The sequence below is a fragment of the Cyprinus carpio genome, chromosome B5, assembly GCF_018340385.1.
Source record: "Cyprinus carpio isolate SPL01 chromosome B5, ASM1834038v1, whole genome shotgun sequence".
NCBI classification, from domain to species: domain Eukaryota; kingdom Metazoa; phylum Chordata; class Actinopteri; order Cypriniformes; family Cyprinidae; genus Cyprinus; species Cyprinus carpio.
In genome coordinates, this window is record NC_056601.1 from 3070351 (window position 1) to 3094691 (window position 24341).

General features: G+C 36.6%; 1 protein-coding gene across 2 annotated transcripts; it reads right to left on the reverse strand.

Annotated features, from left to right (window-relative positions):
* Positions 1 to 2059: 2059 nt before the first annotated feature.
* On the reverse strand, positions 2060 to 24116 carry LOC109090369 (transient receptor potential cation channel subfamily V member 4-like). 2 transcript variants are annotated; one of them, XM_042723609.1, is made up of 17 exons: positions 23872 to 24116; positions 20592 to 20691; positions 18653 to 19077; positions 17098 to 17273; positions 15712 to 15864; positions 12986 to 13126; positions 9684 to 9982; positions 9405 to 9584; positions 8992 to 9150; positions 7877 to 7969; positions 7640 to 7713; positions 7010 to 7175; positions 5999 to 6065; positions 5599 to 5903; positions 4125 to 4252; positions 3915 to 4027; positions 2060 to 3322 (listed from the first exon to the last, which is right to left on the reverse strand). In XM_042723609.1, exons 2-17 carry the CDS (start codon positions 20598 to 20600, stop codon positions 3210 to 3212), a joined length of 2601 nt encoding a protein of 866 aa, XP_042579543.1. In that variant the 5' UTR covers positions 20601 to 20691; positions 23872 to 24116; the 3' UTR covers positions 2060 to 3209. The 2 variants fall into 2 exon arrangements, with proteins under 2 accessions (XP_042579543.1, XP_042579542.1); XM_042723608.1 differs by having other exon boundaries at positions 18653 to 19080.
* Between the last annotated feature and the right edge of the window lie 225 nt (positions 24117 to 24341).

Genomic DNA, 24341 nt, shown 5'->3' on the forward strand with positions numbered 1-24341 from the left:
TTTTTTTTCTTCTTTTTTTTCAGTGTTCATTATCCCACACAGATGAAAAATGGCCATTTTCTTTGGGTTCTGAGCACAAACTCACACTCGTGTTCACAGTATCAGTGCTCTGGCAAATAAGCCATCTGCTCGGGCCTGGAGGGCAGCGTTAAATCAACGTTAGTCCAGCACTGGCAAACAATGCAGAGCTATTGCCTCTCGATTCTGAGGCCAAACATTCATCTTTCTTCTTCATATCATCCATCTCTTTTCTTATTCATTTCCTTCCTGCGTCTTTCTATCGCATTTTCTCCTTCCTGCAGCTCTCACCTGTGGTCTGTCGTTATGAGTGTGCGGTCGGTGCTGAGCTGCTTAGGTTCTGCTGCGGTAACAGAGGTGCTGACGGTGACACTTGCCGGCCCAAACCGTGCCCTACTTACAGAGAGTGAGAGAGAGAAGGAGGGTGGGTAGGCTAAAGTGTCAGCAGAGCGAGGTGCTCAGTGCTTAGATAAACTCCTGTGGGATTAATGGCCTAGTTAAAGTTGGAGCTAAAGAGGATTAGCCTCCTCGGAGTGGTGGCAATAGATCCAGCATGTCCTTCAGCGGTGGAGGCAGAAGAGGATGAAGGGGAGAGAGGGGGAGCTCCTAGATTGCTACTGAGCATGCAACAAAAAAAAAAGTCACATCTTGCAGGTTGACACAAGGTCAAAATGTCGCCTGTCACCAAGGTGGTGGAAAATGATGGCGAAGACGAGGGCGGTGTAGCAGGTGTTCTTGCAAATCGTGACTCCAGCAGTGATTTGATTTTCAGTGGACGGTGCACTGGAGCATCTTTAGCAGGTGTCATGGAGTCGTGGCTGTTCATGCATGGTCTCGGTTCAAGGGAATATTTGTGCATGGCGGTTGTATATTCTGTGTTGTTTCTATTGTGACTTTACTGGTCTGGTCTGAAGGTGTCATTTTTATTCTGTTTCCCCTAATGGTGTAAAAAAAAGTACTATGGTGCTTGCATTTTTTGACAGCATGGTTGCATACATATTTCTGTATTGCTTTATTCAGACATGACCAATTAATAGTTAAAATACACATAAAAATAAAACCTTAAAATACAGTATTGATTATCTGTGTGTACACAGGTAAATTTTGTAAGCTGCAGTTGATGTGTGTTGGGACAGCAGTAGTAAACATACGGCACTTTATGGCCATCTAGTGGTCAACAGAAAAACAAACGCTAAAAACGCCTTTGAAGCAGTCGGCTAGTCTTGAGTTGAAGACTTTTGCAGAAGCTCGACATAGAACGGAGAATTAAACCTGTATGAAATTAAATGCTATTTTTTTTTTTTTTTTAATTTTTTACAAAAAATGTGTTTTTGAATGGTCTCATTCCATAGAAGATTATCTCAGTAATGACAAATAAATTTCTTAAAAATTCGTTCATTATCTAACGTTCTGAGATTGGTGAACGAGTCGTTCTTTGAATCTGTGCAATGAACTCAGTTCGAACGGTTTTTTGACTCACTAAACCAAGAACAGTCTCGTTTGGACTTGTTAGTGGGCCAAGAAGCAGATGAACCGAGTACGTCTGGAACTGCATGAGCTGGAAATATTTATGACTTTATTATATGGGCAGTTTTATAAACACATGCGTTTAAAAAAAAAAAATACAAAATACAAAATAAAAATAAAAAGTTAAAATAGCTATTTATTAGTGCACAAACTTTTTCAGACAAGAGTTACGAATGATTTTAGCACTATAAATGCAAATTATATTTAGGGCTAGGTTTAAAATCACTTTTTTATTAGCTGAAATGAGACACATGAAATTACAATCATACTTATTAAAACAAAGCAATATGTTTTATGAGTTTTATTGGAGCGTTTTATAGCCATTACACCACGATGTGAAAGAATTGCTGAAACAATTTTTTTTTTATAATGGCAAGTTAAATAGGACTGCTGAAGATTCTTTAAGAAAGGTAATCAATTTCAGTTCTTTCCTTTACATGCTTCAGGCAATCAGATCAGTGATTAAGAAACAGAGTACAATAAGTAGCATACAAATTAAAACACAAGAGTGGGCGATCCAGAATCTCTTTATTATTGATGGAACAAATCTCTCTGATTGTCTGAATAGTCATCCAGTTCAGAGCATAAAATAAGGCTTATTGACAGCAGCATCAAACATAACATACTGGCAGGATAATATCTGCCACCAAGAATATATTACTATCTATTTCTGTTCATTCCTTTGATACATAAACTATACTTAGTGTCTAATAAAATACAAAGGATACTTGAAATGACTAGTGTGTGGAAATCAGGCCTGTAAACAAAAACACAGTTCCCCTATTCCAGTCCTCTACATCACACTTCATGGACTACAAAAAAAAAAAAAAAAAACGTACTACAGCATACAGACAATGCCTTTTGTACTCTGTTTTAAAAACATATATAAAATATATAAAAAATGCATAAAACAGTTCCCCTACAATATGTGCCATTGTGTCTTTTGGCATGGGTTTAGACGGCTCTAAACTGAAAGGATCGCTTAAAATCATTACCACTATCACACCAATTAAGTTCAGTGTCACACTATTGCTAGCATACTGAGGTGAAAATAGCAAACTGCTGCTGTCTGGCGTTGTGCACACTCCTGGTGTGGGTGCCACATCTGTTTTCTACATGACCTTTATTACAAAACAAAGCCAAAAGCCAAATCAGAGCAGCATTTTTCGTCTTTCCATTATGGGTTGGCAATATAACAAAAGAATAACAATATGATTTTTCATTAAAAAAAGGACTGTACTTAATTAAACACTGAGGTACTCTGACATGATTATTGATTAAAATATAACCTTTTCCACATAATCCACAAAAATGTCAGAAGGAATCAATAGAGCAGACAGACGCTGATACTCAAATCCAAGTCCTTGTGGAGTGTTTTTTTTTTTTCAAAATAATAATGAACAAATTTTTTTTTTGTTCATAAAATCTATTGCACACTCCATGAAAAAACACTACAATATTACACATCAAATATGTTCCTGAGTGTCTCATGGGTACAAATATGCATGTAAAACACAATCAAGATACATTTAAAAGTCATAATATATGAAGCTGTTCTCCCAATACTCTACAACTATTGTCAGCTTTTATAAAATGCATAACTGTCTGCCCAGTAATGAAAGTTTCAAGGGCTTGACCCTCTTTTAAGTCCTTAGAGTTCAGCTTTAGCTTTCAGACTTGTGTCTGTGTCTGCTTGTGAGAGGCTCCATCTCTACCATATGGTCTCTGGAGCCCCTGTTCAGCTCAACCGCTCTTGGGACGACAGTGGACCAGCGATCTGTTGGAAATTATATTAGTTAGTCAATTTTTCAAACATACATTTCTGTGTATTAGGGATGTGCATCTCCATAACTGGGGCTGATGCTATAAGCATCTCAATGCATAGCCAATGCATCTACTAGTAGTGCATCTACTAATAATTATATATAAATAAATTGGTTTTTAACCTACGCAAATATGTTAGAAACGATGCATTGCGATACAAATGCCAACTTGTACCCAATGGAGATTTTTTTAAAACGATGCATCGCATCGTTAACTTTTATGCCGATGCAAATACCTAATGTGTAAGTATTTTGTCCTAGTACTGTGCAAACAAAAAGACTATTCGAGAACGTTTCACAAGAAAATACTATTTTAGTCTTACTTCTTCAAAATGTTGTGTTTAATCTAATGCATGACCTTCCATTTCTTCAAAATTAATTATGAATAGTGATAATTGTTGTTGCACCAAATTTTTTCAGTGTAATTTTGGAAAATTTATGCCCAACAGTCATAAAGCATTTTTTAATTCTAAAAAAAAGATTTGTTTAGGGGTTTATCTATGCAGCACAGCGGCGGTGAAAAATCATGTCTGCTCATTTACCAACCTCTTCGAAGTCCTCGTCCGCCCTGTGTCTGCTCGTAAAGGTCCTTCTGGCCTGGATCCTCATTTATGATCCCTAGATTTTGATTCCAGTGGGACCACTTGACCTCGTCCACTCTATAACGCAGAGAATGAAAGGCCAGAACTGTTGTAAAAGATTTGAAGGGGTAGGCTGTAACTGAATAAATGAGTAGTGGATATCTTGTAGTTCTACCTGAAGCACCAGCGTTTGTCTGGCGTTCCATCCAAGCCCTTGCCCACAGTAACCATCTCTCCAACACGGAAAGACTTCCGCAGACACACGGGGAAGGACCGCTCGATGTCCAGGATAGTAGTTGCCCACTGATGCAAACAAAAGGAAAATGACATGTTAGAGAGGAACCAGTACATACTGAGGTAAAAGCTTTAGACAGTGATTTAGAAGTGATTGCTGTCTGATGTGCACCAAAATAAACCACTGAAACAAAAACGTAAAGGAATGGTTCAACCAAAAACTGTCAAACTGTTTTTTCTCTCCTTTTTTCCCCCCAAGAAAACACAAAAGGAGATTCTTCCATAACTAATATGTATGAACATAAGTGTTGGAATAAAATTACTTTGTAAATGTAATGTGTTATAGATTACAAGTTACCCTATTTAAAATGTAATAAGCAGTGCGACTATTTCCATTGCTTTATTAGCTGATTACATTTGATTACTTTTCTAAATTTCTAACACATGTTCTCAACTGTTAATCAGTTTGAAACATTTAAAGCAGGCAGGGTTTTACTCAACACTGATTACTGTCAAGACTTTCCAAATCCTTCATTATGAATTAAGATTATAAAAATTCAAAATCAGACCTTATCACCTCTTTTTACTTTGAGATCGTTCTGAGCTTAAATACAGATTTAAACTCATAACAAGATATAGTTTACTAGCTATGATGCTGTTTTTGAAATCAAATCTTTGCAAGAAATAAAACTCGAATAAGCAAGTCATATTCTGTATCCTAAACTCCTGAAACATTTGTGTCTAGAGCAGTCAATGCAATTCAGGAAAGAAATCAATCAAATCTGTTTATGTGTGAAAATATTCAGATGTAACCCCGTTTGTAAGCTTTAACATTTTCATAAGTAACTGTAATTTAATTTCACATTTGGTTGCACTTTATTTTAAGGTGTCCTTGTTACAGTGTAACTATACATTTAAGTACTGAGTAATATTAATTAACTATATGTTCTTTACTATACGGTTAAGGTTAGGTTTAGGGTTTGTCTTAGGGTTGCATGCATGTAATTATGCATAATTCATTGTTATTATATTAGTAAGTACATGTAACAAGGACACCTTAAAATAACATTTTTCTCAGTAACTGTAACAGATTACAGTTATACTTATTTTGTAAATAATTTACGCAATTCCATTACATGTAACTAGTTACTCCCCAACACTAAGGATACAAAATACAAAGTCGTATGGTGCTTTTATGGTGCGTTGATACTTTTATGTCCGTATGAATTGCCATTTACTGTTGCTACATGGAAAATAAAATCTCTGTCATTCTGCGTTACATCTCGTGCTTCACAGAAATGACATGAAAAGTAAATGATGAGAAGAAATTCAATTTTTTGGTCAAATGACCTTAACCTTTAGACTATATCTCTATATAACAGACTGCCACATTTGACCTTTTGTATACCCCTCACCTGCAGTTTCCAGATCTGCTTGCTCTCTTTGGACACCTGTCCCACTGTCTCTCCCATCAAAGCAATTAACATGTTGAGTAACAGGACGAAGGTGAGAATAATGTAGGTGACTAGGAGGATGAGGAAGACGACGGGATACTGTGCGCCTTTTAACATCTCGTCCAGCTCTCCAATGCCTATGGTCAGCTTAAACAAGTCCAACAGGAATTCGCTGAAGGTGTTTGTATCTCGGCATTCTGGGTATTTGGGGCAGGTACCATTACATATATTCTTTTCAGGGCAGATTTTCAGCAGTGAGACTAACGCTGGTGTAGAATACAAAAACGAAATAGTCAGAGACATTCATTCCGGCAAATGTTTCCATAAAATACCAATAATTGAATGATTATTACTAGAATACCTGATGCATAGCCGATCATGAAGAGCACGTAGACCAGCAGGAACCGGAACAAATCTTTGATGAGGATCTGAAAGAAATATCCAAATTGAAGACACAATGGGTAAACGGAATGGTCTCTTAATTACAGTGATAATATAAGAAGAAAGCAGACCGGCAAGGATGCTAATTATTTGAAGGGTTTTATGTCGTTTCTAGCAGCAGTGTACACTGTTAGGATTGTAGTCATTACTGGAAAGTGGAAACAGCAGCTTGTTATACACTTAACTATGAAGACATGCTGTTTAACAAGCAGGACAATCAAGAGAACAGGATTTACATCTTGAATAAAATATTGTTGGATGATAATAAAGCATTAACTATATACAAATGTGTAAATGTTTCATCAATGTATTACACCGTCTGTACTTTTTACTACATTTAGACCAGAAAAAGAAAACCACACATGGACCTTACTAAACATTAAAATACACTTATATATATTATAAACACATTATTTACAGTATATAGTGTATGTGTGTGTGTTTATGTATGTATATGTTCTTTTGAACTTTCTATTCATCAAAGAATCCTAAAAAAACCTATGACTGTTTTTATTAAAATATTAAGCAGAAACAACTTTAAATCATTAAAATGATTTCTGAAGGATCACGTGACACTGAAGACTGGAGTAATGATGTTGAAAATTCAGCTCTGCATCACAGGAATAAATGACATTTAAAAATAGAAAACAGTTTTGTAATAAAAAACAATATTACTGCAATTTTACAGACAATTTTGATCAAGCCTTGGTGAGCATAAAAGACTCAAAAACATTAAAAACAGTGGCATATGTAATATTTTATTTTACACGTTTGGGGAAAAGGGCTAACTAAACTATGATTTGTTTCACTGAGACAAGACAGTCAGTAAAATCATTCATAAAGGCAGGTGAAGAGAAGAAAAAGTAAAGAAAACAATATCACTATCAAAGTGAATGTGCTGCACGTGGTCCTCAATCTGCTCTGTTCATACCTTCTGAATCATGATGCTGTAAGTCCCCGTGAGTTTAAGGCCTCTGGTAAAATAGAGGGTGTTCATCCAACCTAATGCTAGAGCAAACACCATCACAGACACGTAGGCCTCGATCCCTGACAGATACAGCGCTGCACTCACCAGCACCAACACAGAGTAGATGAAGCTATGGAAACACAAGGGATGGGTCAACAGGTAATGTACTCGTCATCAACGTACTTCAACTATTAAGGTTCCCATTTGCTTTAGGTTACTGGCAACTAATTGTCAGCTCAAAATTGATAACCTAACATGCTGTGGCCTCTGGCTATTTTCATATTTTGTACTTGTGAAGGTTACAGAACGTCTTTCGAGTTTCAATATGTAAGATTTGCTTTTCAAATGCAAAATGCCTCACTGGTTTAGAAATGCCATATATATTAATTATAATTAACATAAACATATCGGTGAAGCGCAGTCATCTTTGCTTAGATCAGGCTGTTTTTATGCAAGGAGATTAACTATTAAAACATGCCAAGAAAGGGTTCTGGAATTAATTAGACAGCTCAATTAAAAAAGAGGGAGAAATGTGCCTTAGGGAAAGAGATGGAGAGTAAAGGAAGACACAAAGAATGGGACCGAGTGTCTTACTAGAGAAGCTGAAAGGATCCATCAATAAATAAAGAATTCACCCCCGGGCACTTCTTCAGGAAAAGGTCCTTAATCTAAATCAGGGGGAAAAGCAAAAAATGCTGCTAAAGGCTTTTAGTGACAGCTAAGGAGAAAGAAAGAGTGATTTTGTGTACCAAAACATACAGTCTTTCGACAAGCTGAGATGGAAGTGTAATCTTACACATTCAAAAAGTATTCAAAATGATTAAAGCTTACATTTGTTGTGAAGAAGAAGACTCCAGAAGCCACGGTTATGATCTCGCCTGCCAAACGTACCTTGTCCTGTGTAGAGTTGTAGGTGTAAGGGGGCTGTGGAGGTATAAGATTTAGGAATCAACTACAGACCTGTTCATTCCCAGAAAGCATCTCTACTACCACATGACCTCTCTTTCACGCAGGAGGAACTATTACTCTGTGTTTTAAAACAAAAAACATGAGCACCCACATGTACCCTATCGTTCAAATGTTTGGGGTCTGTAAGACTTTTTAAAGTGTCTCATGCTCACCAAGGTTGCATTTATTCCATCAAAAATAAAATAAGACAGTAATATTGTAAAATAATATTACAATTAAAAAAAAATCTATTTTATTGTTTTTTAAATGCAATTTATTAAGCAGCTGGATTTTTAGCATCATTACTTCAGTCTTCAGTGTCACATGATCCTTCAGAAATTATTCTAATATGCTGATTTGCTGCTCAAGAAACACTGATAATAAGAAATATTTACATCAATTGTGTCGCTTGCTCATTTATTTGAAATAGAAAAAAGTGCTTTACATAAAAGAAAGTAAAATAATAATGAAGAAAAATAATTAAAAAACAAAAAAAACAAGCAATTTTAAAACTTTGAAAATGATTTAAAAATTGACTTATTTAAAATGAATTTAAAACAGTTAAAATAGAAAATGATTTTATGTAAAATACAGTGAATACGTAAGATACAGTGCAGTATGTAGTATAAAAAAATCTTACTGACCCAAAACCTTTGACCAGAACTGCATCAGAAACAATATAAGGAGAACATAAACTTTTCATTGAAAAATAAATAGGAGAAAGCTCGATGTACTCGCTGGACAAATATGTAGCATGTTTTAGCCTGATTTGAGCTAAAGAAGCTGAATTGAATTCTAATACCATTGTTTTTGTCATTTGATTGGTGAACTGACACATACTGCCAAACGCCAAATCTTCACCAACCGTTTTAGAGAGTTCAGTCTCTCCCCATTCAAGCAGATGGAAGATGCACTAGTCTGAATGGAAACTATGGGGCAAGGCAAAGATGGCTGCTGAGCAAACTGACTTGCCTTAAAGGGATTTAGACTGTACTCACTGTACCCGTGGATGGGCGATAGTAGGCCACAAGGGTGAAGATGATCATGGTGGCAAGGTAGGAAAACACACTGATGTAGAAGGTCACAGCGGCAAACTTTTGCCACTTGGCCCTCAGCAGCTCGTTTATGGGTTCCACCGCCAGCATCTCATGGCGATTCTGAGGGCATCAATGATAAAACACGTCAGAATCACTGAAACTACCATCAACATAATGAAGAGAGTTTCTTGGCTGTATTTTTAATACCATTTCCATAAATGCTTTTCTATACATTCACAACAGCTTATTCATTCAATCATTCACCCTGCGCTGTTCAGGTCTGCAAGGCCTCTAATCTCATTTGACAAAATATGGAGTGCCATACAGTACACAGTCTATCTCCCTCACTTTCTTTTGTCTATCCACAAGTTCACCTCGATCCTGCTGTTGTAGACGAGTATCTCCAGAACAGAGACTTCCTCTCCGCAGGTTTCCAGTGAAGACAGATCATACAGGCTGGAGTATACGGGTCCATAAGCCCAGTCCTTAAATTTCCGGGAAAGATGTCGAGCTTCCTCATCTTTTATCTCTCTCCGGATGATGTGCTGGAACACCTATAAAAAAAAAAAACATTTCATTCTAGTTTGCTTCGTCATTTCCTATCACACTTTCCCAATGCATGTTTCTAAAGCTGACATAAGGCAATCTCCTACCCCGATTTTGCCCAGCTTGGCGGCCATCATGAGAGGGGACATGCCATCATTGTTGAGTACATTCTCCAAGTTGCAGTCTGGGTAGAGTTTGGCACATTTAATGAGCAGCAAGTCGTACATCTTAGTGACGAAACGCGTGTTGTCCCGAGTGTTGTCAGCGATACGGACCAGGGCGTGCAGGACTGTGTTTCCCCTCGAGTCCTGCCTCCGCAGATCTGCCGCCTTGTGGCTGTTCTCGGTCAGGTAATGCACCATGTCTGGTTGGTTGGTACAAGCTGCAAGTGAGAGAGGCAGCTCACCTGTGCAATGAGAAAGAGACTTTTAAATTGTAAAAAAAATTAAAAATCATTCAAACATTTGGTTACACTTTATTTTAAGGTGTCATTTTTACAGTGTAATTATACATTTAAGTACTGAGTAATATTAATTAACTATGTGTACTTACTATATGGTTAGGGTTTGGCTTAGCGGAACAAAGACACCTTAGTATTTTTTTTTTTTACATACACTACCGTTTAAAAGTTTGGGGTTTAAAAAAATATTTACTTAAAATCAGCAAGGACGCAATAAATTGATCAAAAGTGTCAGTAAATGGATTTAGAATGTTACAAAAGATTTCTTTTTAGTGTTAGTGGTTTTATTTTATTTTTTTTATTAATAAAGTGATAGTTAAGGTATTTATATTGTTTGTGGTTATAATGTTATATATTAATAAGAAATTGATACTAATCAGAAATGTTTCTTGAGCATCAAATCAGCATATTAAAACGATTTCTAAAGGATCATGTGACACTGAGGACTGGAGTAATGGCTTTTAAAAAGTCAGCATTGCCAGCAAAGGAAGAAATTAAAAAATATTTAGATAGAAAACAGCTACAGTGACAGTGACATCTTAATTTAAAAAAATCTAGACCATCATTGTGGTTTATGCTGGTTTGGAGCAGGTTCAGCTGTTGATTGACCATCATAGTCCAATAACTCTGGTTGCGAAAGGCAGTCTTTCTGGTTAAGCTAGTTAAAAAGCTTGAGGAGGACCAGCATGCAAAACACAAAAACTGCAACCACCTGCCATCTTCAGTAGGATTTCTGCCCAGCCATTAGACTCCATCCTCCAGATGTCCCTTTTATCTATCATTTTCCTTTACTAAACACCACGTTGAAGAAACACAATTAGCCACTAAAAGTCAATCAGTCCTTTGCAGGGCTCTCATGACAAATGTGCTTTGATCTAAATGTCACTATTTGTATCCAGTACTCAATTAGTGCTCGTCTCACGAGAACCATCTCAAACAGGAAAACCGAACAGAGAGGCTTGAGAGTGAGCTGTTGCCAGGGGTGACAGATTATTTTCATGTCACTTCTTATAGAAACGCTTCGCTCTCATTGATTTGCACGCGCTCAGAGAGCGGTTAGCGTGACTGCTAAATCACATTAGCTGTCAGTGCTCACAGGTTCACGGGAAGCTCCGCGGCGAATGACTCCCTTCGTGCTCAGATCAGGAGGGATTAAACACTGACAGCCGTGTCTAATACAAATGAAACTAATTTACAGGTGAATAAAAGAGAGATGGAGACTCCTGGCAGGGCACCAGAAAAGATAATCCTATTCTGTCATCCTTGGATTATTTTAAAATAGTTTTGCATCTTTCAATCAGTTCCAAAGCAGACGTCTTGTTTTGGGGTTTAAAATTTGTGAGATGTAAATGAGGCTCATGAATAGGGAATTCAAATTCTCAGCTTGATTTTAAAATCACGGCTTTGTAAGCGCTAACGTCCTGTGGGGATAAACTAATCAGAATATCTCACAAGACAAAAAAAAAAATGTAGGGGCAGGTCTTACACATATTATCCAAAGATGACACTTCAGAAGGAAAGCTTACATTTTGATGAAAAATTACAAAAACAAACAGACTTTTCTTTGGAATAACTTGCACTAACGAATCATGCACTATAGCGTGTAGAAGCATGAATCCAAGGGATAGTCCACCCAAAAAAGAAAACCATGTCATTATTTACTCACCCAAACTCACTGACTTCCATTGTATTTTTTTGTCAATACAACAGAAGTCAACAGGGAAACAAAACAGTATAGTTTCCAACAGTCTTCAGAATATCTGTTTTTGTGTTCCACAGAAGAAAGAAATGCATATGGGTTTGCAACAACATGAGGGTGAGCAATTTTAAGGTGGACTATCCCTTTAATAAAGCCAATTTTCGCACAGCTGTAGTAACACACTCTCGTCAACAGGGGGCAGAATGTGTTTAGGCAGATGAGAGGAAACTATTCTAGAATACTTCAGACCATCATCAGGCCTCCAAATATAAGACCCTTTTACTGTATTTTCCGTTGCAAACACAAAGGCTCTATTCACTCTCTTCCATCCAACACTTGTTTCATTTGTGACATAATGTCTTGCTGGTTTTCCTCTAAGCTACAGAACCCTTTTTACTCACAGCTAAACATTTAATGAATGTAAACTGTGTAATGCTCCTCACATTTGCCAACTAAAGAGAGGGTTTTAGGAAAAATGAAGGAAAATCACCTGATGTTACTATGGTAAACACTGGGCTAAAATGTATTGCTTATTCATTGGCAAAGTAATAAAGGTTAGATGGCGGATGCTAACTAATCAAAAGCAATATTATTATAAATTATATAGTTACAATATTATTACAATTTAAAATAATATTTTCGTTTGAATATATTTTGTCTATTTTATTATTTTAGTAATGTCAATGCTGAATTTTCAGCAGACATTGTTTTTTTTCGATCCTTGAGAAATCATGATAATATGCTAATTTGATTCTCAGGAAATATTTTCTATCATCAATGTTAAAAATGCTTGTACTGTTTACAATTTTTATGGAAACGGTGATACTTTTTTCTAAAAGAACTTTTGATAAATAAAGTAAAAAAAAAAGAAAAAATAATATTTTTACATTATGCATGTATTTACACTCGTCACTTTTGATCAATTTAATGCTTGCTAAATAAAAGAATATTATTATTTATTTCTTTAAAAAAAATTACTGACCCCAAAGTGACTGATAAAACAGGAAATGGAGCTTCCCACACATAACTTTGGGAGTTAAATGCTCCGGCATGTTGTAATGAGGCATTAAAGCATTCAATATATGAATGAAGATTTATGACTGCAACCGTAGCAGATTCATATCCTACACAATACACTAAAAAATCCACTCATATTCTCAATACATTAAACATTAAGAACAGGTTGGATTCCTTATCCATCATAATAAAGATTGTTTAAACCTTTACAAAACTAGCATCACCAAACTCACCAAAGTAGAAGTATCCACCCTCCTCTCTGGGCTGGAAGAATCGGCCCCTGGCCTGAGCATGAACATCAGCCCCCTTCTCCACCAGAAGCTCCACGTACTGTTTGCATCGTCGTTCAATGGCAATATGCAGTGCTGTCTGACCTACGGACACACCACATTTATATTACAAATGAAGAAGCCAGTAAAGAATCAACCACATGATAATGAACTAACCTTAATATCCAAACCATAGCGCACTGTAACGTTACAGGAAAACTGATATCTATGATACATCTTATCAGACAGAGCAGCAGGAACTGGCATGATATTATTAGATACTATCAACTTATCTTACACAAGAGGAACTACTGCAGTATGAAAATTAGGCAATCCGGCTCACGTTTTGTCTACAGCCTGTAGTTTTGTAACGAGTGTTTGTGTGAGAGCTCTAAGAACATAACAAACACGTTTTCTTCTTCTCTCTCTGCTAATGTCGTCTACTACTTTTGTTCTTAGATTTATTTTAGATTAACGAAAACACTAAGAATATTTGGGTTGCCTGTTTTGTTGTTCAGCTTCTGATTTGCTTTAGCTATTAACATCCATGTTTAGCAGTGACCCATGTGTCATCAGTTTGAATTGACCGCCACCCTGTGTCCATATTTACAAAACAATTAGGTTTCCTATCTTAATGTGTGCATGAACAACAATGAATACATCACCAGTGAGTGCATGGTAGTAACATTCATCCTAGTGTCTGTGACTAAAACTCTCGTATTAACTTTATTTCTTTTTATTGTCCACAGATTTAACAGAATAATAAAGGATGCCTAAACTTAAAGTCTAAGTTTAAGGAAGCATTTTATCACATACTTGGCTGAACTAAGAAGAAAGGAATCATCTTTGATGACTTGCTGTTAGTAGTTCAGTGTATTTGTATGCTTTTTGGCACTGAAATCTGCAGACTGACAGAATTAGCCTATCTGACATATATACTTTACTGCCTGGAGGCCTGGGACCAACACTAGTAAACAAACCGAACCAATGTGTGAGTGATTGTTTCCTGAGGAAATGAAAGGCAGACTACACAACGTCTGCAGTGAATACATTATTATGTATTTGGAGAACTATAACTTCCCAGTATAAATAATGCTGCTATTAAAAACCTGGGATGTACAACAAGTCAAAGATTAGGCTACAACAGAATGAAAATAAAAATTAGGTTTAAATAGGAGTCTACTGCCAGAACACATAAATACAAATGAAATTAATGTAATATATTAATAATATGCTGCCATGCAAAAGTTTGGAGTCTGTAAGAATTTCAAACATTTCTGAAAGAAGTCTCTTATGCTCACCAAGGCCACATTTATTTGATCAAAACTACAGTAAAAACAGTCATATTGTGAAATATTATTACAATTTAACATAACTGCTTTCTATTTGAATATATTTTAAAATGTCATTTATTTCTGTGATGGCAAAGCTAAATTTTCAGCAGCCATTACTCCAGTGTAAAATGATCCTTCAGAAATCACTTTGGTCCTCAAGAAACATTTTTTTAAAATTCAGCAGTTTTCAACATTGATACTAATAAGCAAAACTGAAATTATTCATTTATTTATTTATTTATTTTTGGTGGTTAGAAAGTTCAAGGAAACTGCATTTATATTAAAATATATAAATTAGTGCTGTCAAACAATTAATCGCGATTTATCGCATCCGAAATAAAAGTTTTTGTTTACATAATATATGTGTGTGTACTGTGAACATTTATTATGTGCAGTGTATATATATAGACACACACATACAACATATACATATATTTTGAAAATATTTACATGTATATATTTATATAAATTATATCATATATAAAAATATTTAATAAATAAATGTAACATTTTTCTTAGATATACACATGCATGTGTATTTATATATACAAAATATATACATAATTATTATATAATAAATATATACACAGTACACACACATATATTATGTAAACAAAAACTTTTATTTTGCATGCGATTATTTTGATGCAATCGTGATGAATCGTTTGACAGCACTAATAAAAATCTTTTGTAAATCAATGTAAAAGACTTTGCTGTCATGTGTACTTACTGAACAAAAGAATCAATTTATTTAAAACCACAAACTTTTGAAAAGCAGTGTATATAAATATTTTAATATATTTGATTATTTTTTAGATTTTGGCCATTTAACACTTTAATTGGCATGGAAGAAAAGGAAAAAGAAGAGATAACATGAGCCGGATTTGAATTTGTCACCCTCAGTGTGTTTTAGCTGCTAGGCTTCAGCACTGAAAACTGTGATGTAAAACATTCATGCTTTTTTTGTATCAGAGGGAAAGGAAAGTTATGAAGTGCAGCGGGTGTGGCACTGGCAAATTCAAATAACCTAAACAGGGCACAGAGGAACAGCATTAAATTCAGCAGTGCTTGTGAGGACTCTTTGTACTGAACAGGGTGGGGACTTCAGGAAACCCAACGCTAACTCTGGGGTAACTTCTCTAACATTGAGCTCAGTCAGAAGCACACATGAAACTCCACCTTCCTGCTCATATTTCACGAACCTGCTCAGGGCCGCCCTGGAAGCTTCTGAGAGCAAATGTTAGCTCACGCCACAGATTTTGGAAACATTTTAGACAAATGATGCTTGAAAACTGGTTCTGACGTCTGACATTTTTGTGTTGAATCTGGTCAGTCTTTAGTGGTTGGAGGACTCACCCCTATAATACACATCTCTGAAGGGCGTGTTAATGAACTCTCTGAGGTTTCCTGTCTGTTCGGCAATGTCCATCAACATGGGGATGGTGTCGTTGTGACCACTGTGCAGGTTCAGAAGTGCTTTTGGTAGGCAAGTCTTCCCTGTAGAAGGTTCTAGAGAAAGTACAGGAAAGAACATCTGTTATCAACTAGAGTTTTACTTTTTATTAAGAAAATTTGAGTCTGTCCCAAGTCGGTATGATATTTTGGCTCCTAGATATGGCTTGTCTCCATCTTTCAATGAAAGGCAAGGCAAGGCAAGTGTATTTTTCATAGCACATTTTTTAGTTTGTGTTTTATTTGTTTTCATTAGTTTTTTGTTTTATCTGAAAGCTTAATAAATAAGCTTTCCATTGATGCATGGTTTGCTAGGATAGGACAATATTCGGAACAGATACAACTAATTTACAATCTGGAATCTGAGGGTGCAAAAAATCTAAACATTGAGAAAATCGCCTTTAAAGTTGTCCAAATGAAGTTCTTAGCAATGCATATCACTAATCAAAAATTAAGTTTTAATATATTTACAGTATGAATTTTACAAAATATCTTCATAGAACATGATCTTTACTTAATATTCTAATGATTTTTGGCATACAATAAAAATCCATAATTTTGACCCATGCAATGTATTTTTGGCTATTGTTACAAATACACCCCAGCGACTTAAGACAAGTGGTCCAGGGTCACATATAGGCTCACCAGATTTCTTTGTGGTTTTGTTTGTTTTTTAACATCCTGCAAGTGCAAATTTTGGGTCTGATTACTTAGAAAAGCAAGAGAGAAAAATGTACACATCAAAGTTTAATAATTAATCTGAAGTATGAAAGTAATAGCAATGCTTGCTGCCTTTCTTTCATAAAGGTATTACATTTTCCCCTAAATCCTGATTTTTTTTTTTCCATTATTTATTTTTAGCCAGGGTTTTCTGTTTGAACCCCTCAAATAGAATCCTACATTCCATTTGTGACAGTTTGCTGTGATTTCTTACTGCTCTCTGTTAAAAGTTTGCTTGACCCTTTGAGGGTCAGGAAGCCGAAATACGACCCCAGCTTGCAGGATAACATCAGCTAATATAATAGAATTTCACACAAGGCGAAAAAGGCACAACAACAAAAGCCTAGGGTTGTGATAATATGGGATATTTAGGGACACAACCCTATTGATTTCTCATGTGTAATATTGCTTTGTCTTTTTAATAAGAAAGTGGGATCATTATTAAGGAAAGCAAAATGTCATAATAATAGTCTTTACTCTAGTAAAACGGTCAAGAAGATCGTAGATCAATCATTTTCTATTTACACTCAGTGCTTTTTGTTCATAGACTAAACCATTCCCAGAATGCACCTTTGAACTCCTCATCTGTCAGCCTCTTTTCATTTGACTGAAGATACTGCAGGAGACCATCCAGAGCTCTTTTATCTGCTCGAGATACGGCTTCAAACAACAGCCAGCGGTTGAAGACTTTAAGAACAGGGGGGTCCGGGGATCCCTCGTCACATGACATCTCAATCTCAGCCTTCCTGCAAGGAGAAACAAACACTTTTAGAGGAACTTTAAAGATTACGACTCCATTTAAAAGTGCACCAAGTATCTTTATGTTTCACTGTCCCAAACTGACATTGACTGAATTGCAAGACACGGCTGGTTGTGATGCAAATCTGCTTCCTTAATGAGGGGACTGGCTTATCCTAACTTACAGGAGTCTTCATCTCATATGAGTATTTTCACCCTAAAAAGCACTATTAAACTTTTTTTGAAGAAACAATACTTGTTGCAACACTTGTTGCACATTTAACAAATATAAAATTGTTCAGGGCATTCACAAAAATGTTGAGGTGTAATGGAACCACCCTACCTGGACAAGTCCTAATAGACTATGAAAAAGCTTCCACAAATAAGTCTATGTACTAAGGGAAAAACTGACTGCCTTACAGACCTCAACATACACATTACCCCAAAAGCTTTCATGGAAACAACAACAGACATTCATTTGCCCCACTGTGCATGATCAAGAGTGCAAAATCATGAGTAGACTGTCCTTAGCATGGAGCATAATACATGCAAAAGTGACACTTCATTATCTGTGAAGCATTCAGAGGAGATCTGACCAGTCTCACCACAATTAAAGCAATTCTTTTTTATATTCTGACCTTTTAAGAACTTTAAGCTGCATTTTAAGTACAGTATGAAAGGTGCTATACAAATAAATATTTATGACTATTAACAACCCTCAAACATTGCAATGTTGTAAAACATTTCTCAACTGATACAACAAGTGTATATTTCATAATAAGCAGTCCTCAAACCACAGTCTGCACTCTGTCACCCAGTAAACAATGTGTCCCTCTCTGTTTTAAGATTCCAGAAGGTAACTGTATACACTTGAATGATTTTTTTGGTTTTGGCGGTGGCAGTCCTGGCTCACTTGCTGTCCTAGTTAATGAAACTTTTAACAACTTGTATTTCTTGAAGTGTAAAAGAAAGATGGTATGTTATATTAGAAATACATATTATATTATGTCATTTAGTGTATTACAAATATACCAAAATTATTATATTTATTTATTTTTCAACACACTAAACTGAACTGGAGCCAGCAATCAACATGATTTATTATATGGAAAACAGCAACTTTTAAAAAGTTTAAAGAGTATTAATCATATAAATGACCAGCAGAAGGTGCAACTTATCTGAGAGGGCAAGAGGTTATTTACCAACTAAAAAGCATTTTGGATGTGGTTTAGCGGTTAGTGCATGTGTTTGGGCAATGCAAGTTTGATTCTGACATTTTCCTCATCTCATTCCCCTCTTTCATCATTTCCTGTACCCTTTCCACTACTGGATCAATAAAAGTGGCCCAAATATAAAACAAAATCACATGAGAAGCTATGTGTCTCACCCTCGCGGAAGTTTCTTCCTGCGTTTTTTATGGTTGTTGACCTCCCTACATGAGCCGTAGTCAAACAGGGAGTCCATAGGTGCTTTCTTCGGCCCAGGTGCCACTGGATACTCAGACATGGTGGACTCAAGAAGGTCCATGGGGTTAGGAACTCCCTTTTTAAAGGCCCCTGCGAACCTTATTCGCGAGTTCTGCTTGTTATCATTCTGTTGTCCAGGTCGAGCTGAATCCTGAGCTGGCTGTGATCCATCATCAATGTCCAGAAGTTCTGCCAGTGAAGACATGGGGAAGTTGGGATCCCCGTCTGCTGAAATGTCCTTACCCTCTGATGGGTCCTCAGCAGCAGTCCCGGATGGTGAGGAGACTGAGTTGGACTCTGTCATGGCCAGACGATAACGCTTTAGTAGAGTAGAAGGGGAAAAACCCTGCTGGAAAATCAAAAATGGATTGAGTGGACCTTAAATGCAAGAAAAACAATTACACTGGAATGTGCTCTAGACTTCAAAAGTTAATCATTTAAATAGAAAGTAATTAAAATTGCAGCTAGGCAACTATCTCAACCAATATGGAAGACTTAATTTGATGCTTGCTTAATGGAACTTGTACAGGGCTTTGAAAACCATCTAAAAATATACAGTTACTTAAAGTGGTCAAAGTTCATTTTCCCAACTGTAGGCTGTTTAATTAGTATTCTTGAAACTTGATCATTTGCTCTTCTGGTCTAATTATATAAATTATACAGCAGGAGAAATAGCATTGCTGCTTCCAGGAAGTGTTCTGTGATTGTTCCTATGAATGTTATTTTGCGTTGCCACTTTTGCCTTCTGGCTTGCTCTGCTGGGGTCTGAAAATAATTAACTTGTCTTAATGTCTTTAGAGTGGCTTTACAGCTGATTTGCATCTTGCAACGTCAACACTGACTCGCGTCAACACTGAGCTGACTCAAACTGAATAATGACATGCCCTTGTGGTGAGAACCACTTATGGCTGAACTAAACTAGTTTCAAACTGATGAACTTGTTTTCTCCTCATAAAGCTGCTTTACAGCAGAATAAGAATTGTCTCCATAGTTGTTTCCATAACTGATTCTGCTCAATTCCCTGTAAAGCTGCTCTGACACAATCCATATTGTAGCACTATAGAAATAAAAGTGACTTGAGATTCTGTCTCTGTTTTAACCTTCAACAAATCCACTTCAGCTTGAACAACCTAAACGTGAGCTAAACACTGAAAACTCTGCAGGAGAGATGCATTCCATAAATAAAAAAAATCAAGCGAACAGTTTATTCCTGAATGAACAAGAAAAATGAAGATGCATACCAGAAATAAGGCATTTTATCCTGCTGGTACTACTAGACAACCTTATGACCCTGTTTTCTCTCTCTCTCTCTCTCTCTCTCTCTCTCTCTCAGTTGGGTGTGCTTCTTTTGTTTTTGTCAGGGATCTTTCCCTGGTAGCTTCTTCCTCCAGCAGAGTCAAGGATACTTGCTTGTGTCCTGACTTTCATTAGCAGTTCTATAATACTTTGTTGCGGTTTGCTAGTTAACCACTACACATATCTGCTTTTTTTCAGTGTAACCTGATGGAATCGTTTTAATAAAATATTCTATTTTATTAATACATTTAGTGCATGACCACCTTTAAATTGCAGTCAAGAACGAGTTGGATGTAACAGCTTAAAGACATTTCCAAGACACATCAGATCAGGCCGATGGCATTTTCTTCTTTCTTACATTGTATGTATACGTAAGAGTTGACATCGCCAATGATGATTCTTACCAAACATCTGCTGTAGCTTTGAGTTATTAATCAAAAGCATTTCTGAACTTCTGAAAGCCTTAAACAATTTTGCAAGACACTTTTTCACTGCAACGATGGCTTGAGGACCATTTGAAATCAGGCTTGGACATAATTAAGTAGAAACACATAGACTACTTACTTCAGTCATTTCTTTGTATGCTGTGTGCACTTCCTCAATGCCAAATTACTCCTCCGGGGAGCTGGAAAGTGTCAGGAGGTCTGCAGGGACACAAACAGACCTGGAGGGGAAAAAAAAAGAATACCAGTGTTTACAGAAGAAAACTGTCAAACTGGAACTCAGCAAGAAACATGTTGTAAGATCCATGTCTGCTAACCCATGTTCCCACAGCTTCTGAAACCATGGTAAGCACATTGTGAAATCCTGTCAGCCAACAAGACATGCAGCTCTGAGAGTAAATTTGTGTACTGTGGACTTGTCTATCCTAGTTCATTGTTTTCTGCCCCACCCGCTTATATTCTTGGATTTCGGTTTTAATTTTTTACATGTGTTCTGAACTGATTTTGACAGCCTGGTACTGTTGTTGTAAACCTGCAGTGTACCTTGGATTGGGTTTGTTTTTAAATTATGTGTATGATTTTCAGTCCTAATCCCTTATCTGAATAAACATATGTAAACATGCGTAATGTAATTCGACACCATATGATAAGTACCACTACAGACAGGTGAACAAATATTAAGTGTGTGAATGCAAGGCCAGCAATTCAAAAGGAAAGAAATTAAGAATCATAAAATCATAAAAATATTCACATTTATTAAAACACAAATTTAGCACATTTTTCCCTTAACGGATACTTTGGTGCCCATGTATGTAATGTTTTGAACCAAGACACTTCGTCACACACCTAAAAAAAAAACACCCCTCTATTCACCCCATATATCCCCTCCACACATCCCACTCCAGTCCCTTTGTCCACATGTCACAATCCATCGTGGGATTCATTTCAGTCCTAAACTCATTCTCTCATTTCCCAGAACAGGCATGACTCACACTCCCTCTGTCCTAATCTTTTCACAGTTTGAGGGGAACTTCCTCCATCGCATCCAAGTACAGTTAAGTCTGAATTCCCGAGACAACAGATGATGACGACATCAATGAACCACTATTGCTGGTGTTGCATTTTATTACAGTGCTGCTTAAAACACTGCATTCAAAAGTAAAAACTCTATCATTTTGTTTTGGAAACAGTGTTTCTTGCTTTTGTGGAATACAAAAGAAGACATTTTACAGAATGTTCATGCTGCTCTTTTCCATATAAACAAAATATACAGTGGCAAAGGGAGGACAACGACCCAAAATAACAAAAAGCACCAGGGTCAATCCATTTCAAGAGGTCCAGTGGAAGTTGCTCAACCTTATTTTTTATGTCTAAATAACAAGAATGTTCAAAAACTGGAAAAGTGAAAAATTAAAAATCAACCAATAGTATGATATATATATATAGGTATGGACTATCTGTTGTGATGTGACTTGTTATAGTTTTTTTTTAGTAAAAAAAAAAAAAAGAATCCCTGGATGCTATATATTTTTGTATAAACACAGCAGCGTGAACATTCTGAAAAAATATCTACTTTTGTGTTCCACACATGATAGAAAGTCATATGGTTTGGAATGACATGAGGTTTAGTGTTAGGTGAAATGAACTCAGAATTTGGCAATATGTGACAGTGTCATCTTCCAGGTTTCCGTTTTTTGCAATCTCCATGAGCTCATCGCCACAATAACAATCACTGGTCCTGTTCAGGCATGTCTGAGACGCTCCACAACTCCTCTGAGAGAAAGTTTAAGAGCAATCCCCAACAATGTTTACTTATTTTAGATTTAATGCTGTTACATGACAAATTCTCAAATTTCAGTCTGGAATATACTAGGGTTGCAAAAAGGTGGAAAATTTCCGTAAACTTACAGAAACTTTCTGGAATTTTTGGAAGCTTTTGAACATTTTTCCTCACCTTTGCAACCCTAGAATACACTACATGACGTTTGCCCAGATTTTGGCCCTCTTTTACACATTATGACATTAGCTGCCACAAGTCAGAGCCAGTCTGCAGATTTTGAGCAGCTGGAGTTGGCAGGTTTCAAAGGAAACTGTGTAGTGTATAATGGCACAGAATCAGATTTTTTTTTCAGCTTCAGACATTATTTCATTCAGTCGGAGGATATCAAACAAGTTTCATATTTTGAGCACCTTTTAGAACACACATTTAATTGTTTTCATTTGTCATGCATCTCCAAAGTGCATGCTTCTCTGTGAGTTTCTTGTGTTTGGAATGACATTTTTACTTATAAAAAAAATCAACCATCTTTACAATTTTTGGACCACTTGAGATGGACTGACCCACCTTGAAATATTGCCTATCTAGATGTATGGACAATCTTTGTGTGTTCCGAAAGACTAAGTGATTCTCAGTTGTTAAATGTGTAAATATGTCTCTGTAACCACAAAATAGGCAAGTATATGATGCTATATTGCAGGCATTTCAAAAGTAATGTATTGCATTCCAGCCTTAAGACTACACCACTGATACTGAAGAAGGATTTAATCACTCTTTCCCCAAGCGGTTCAGTATGAAAGTTTTCATCTGCTCCTCATGTTTGCTTAACCGGATGGTGGAAAATCTAGCACAGGCCCCCACAGTTACTGCCCCTGTCCTGGCAACTTGGCAAGCGCTGTCCAAATACTGGCTACAGCAATACCTCTGCTTTGACCCAACTCCAATACAGTCCATTATTTATCACCACAGAGAGTGAAAGCAGAAGAGTGGATGTTTTGATAAGCTGTGATAACATGGAAGTGCGATGGACTAAGTCATCTTATTGTGTTTTGGGAATTGGAGGGTGCGATGGTGGTGCATCAGACCACGTAACTGGGAGACCTAGAAATGTAACAGATGTGGAAAATGCCTATCTCCATAGAATAGCATTAGATAACATCTGGAAATGACAGACTCAATCTCCATGCTCCCAGAGGAAGAGCTACAGTTCCTTTTCAATGTCATAAGGTCTCCAAAGAGCCAAACAGCTGGGATCTAACTCAAAATGAGGTTGTGGGAAAAATGAACGTAAGTCAAAGAGCATTCAGTGCTGGTTCTTTTGACAGTTCAACCACAGCTCTGAGCTCATGGAAAACGGCAGCAAAACTTTTAACTTTGAGAAGCAAAAAGCTTGATTAACAGATCTGTGCATGTCAAACAGGATCTATGTTGATACAGACAACAAGAAGACTAGGAAATAATCAGGTATAGCGGCAAGAGGAAGTTGTTACTTTTTACATTCCAAATGGTTCTAAATTCTTTTAAACTGTTCTAAACTGTTTCAAGATGATTTTAAATCTCCCAACATTCCCACAACACAGTTATAAAATTGTATCACAAGTCATGGATTACAAAAGTTGCTCACCTGTAAAAACAAATGAACTGCTAGACGTTTCTTCGTAGACGCAGAATCAGTAGTTATTCCGTTCGTGAGGTCAGATTCGTCCATTTATTCTTCAGGTAGGATCTGTCTATAGCTTTTTAGGTAAACTTTGGAAACGGATTCATCGTTCCTCCTGGGTGTTTCTTACCGATAATAGCACAGAAGGACAGCAGAAGCAGCGTTTTGATTTGCCACCGCCTACTGAATGGAAACCTGTAGAAACGAGCGTTAACTTAGGGGTGTGGAACTCTTCATTCAGAGTCGTAGACGTAAGAGACAGAACGTTTTTCGTCAAACAAAATCTTCACAGTCTAACTTATGAACTTGAGCCATTTTACTTAGAAAGCCTTGTAGACAAACTAAATATTCACCGTCTACTTCGCAAACTACTCACATTCTAGCTGTAATATTAGCAGAAAGTAAGTTTATTTTTTTTCTTTATTTATTTATTT

Bases quoted from the DNA above. Each gene is read 5' to 3' on its own strand.
- LOC109090369 (XM_042723608.1), bottom strand. The intron at 17,274-18,652 runs GTGAGACACATA...TTCTCCTTGCAG, and splicing joins AGGAAGAAACTTCCGCGAGG to GAAGGCTGAGATTGAGATGT. The intron at 5,904-5,998 runs GTATTCTAGTAA...ATTCTACACCAG, and splicing joins CATGATCGGCTATGCATCAG to CGTTAGTCTCACTGCTGAAA.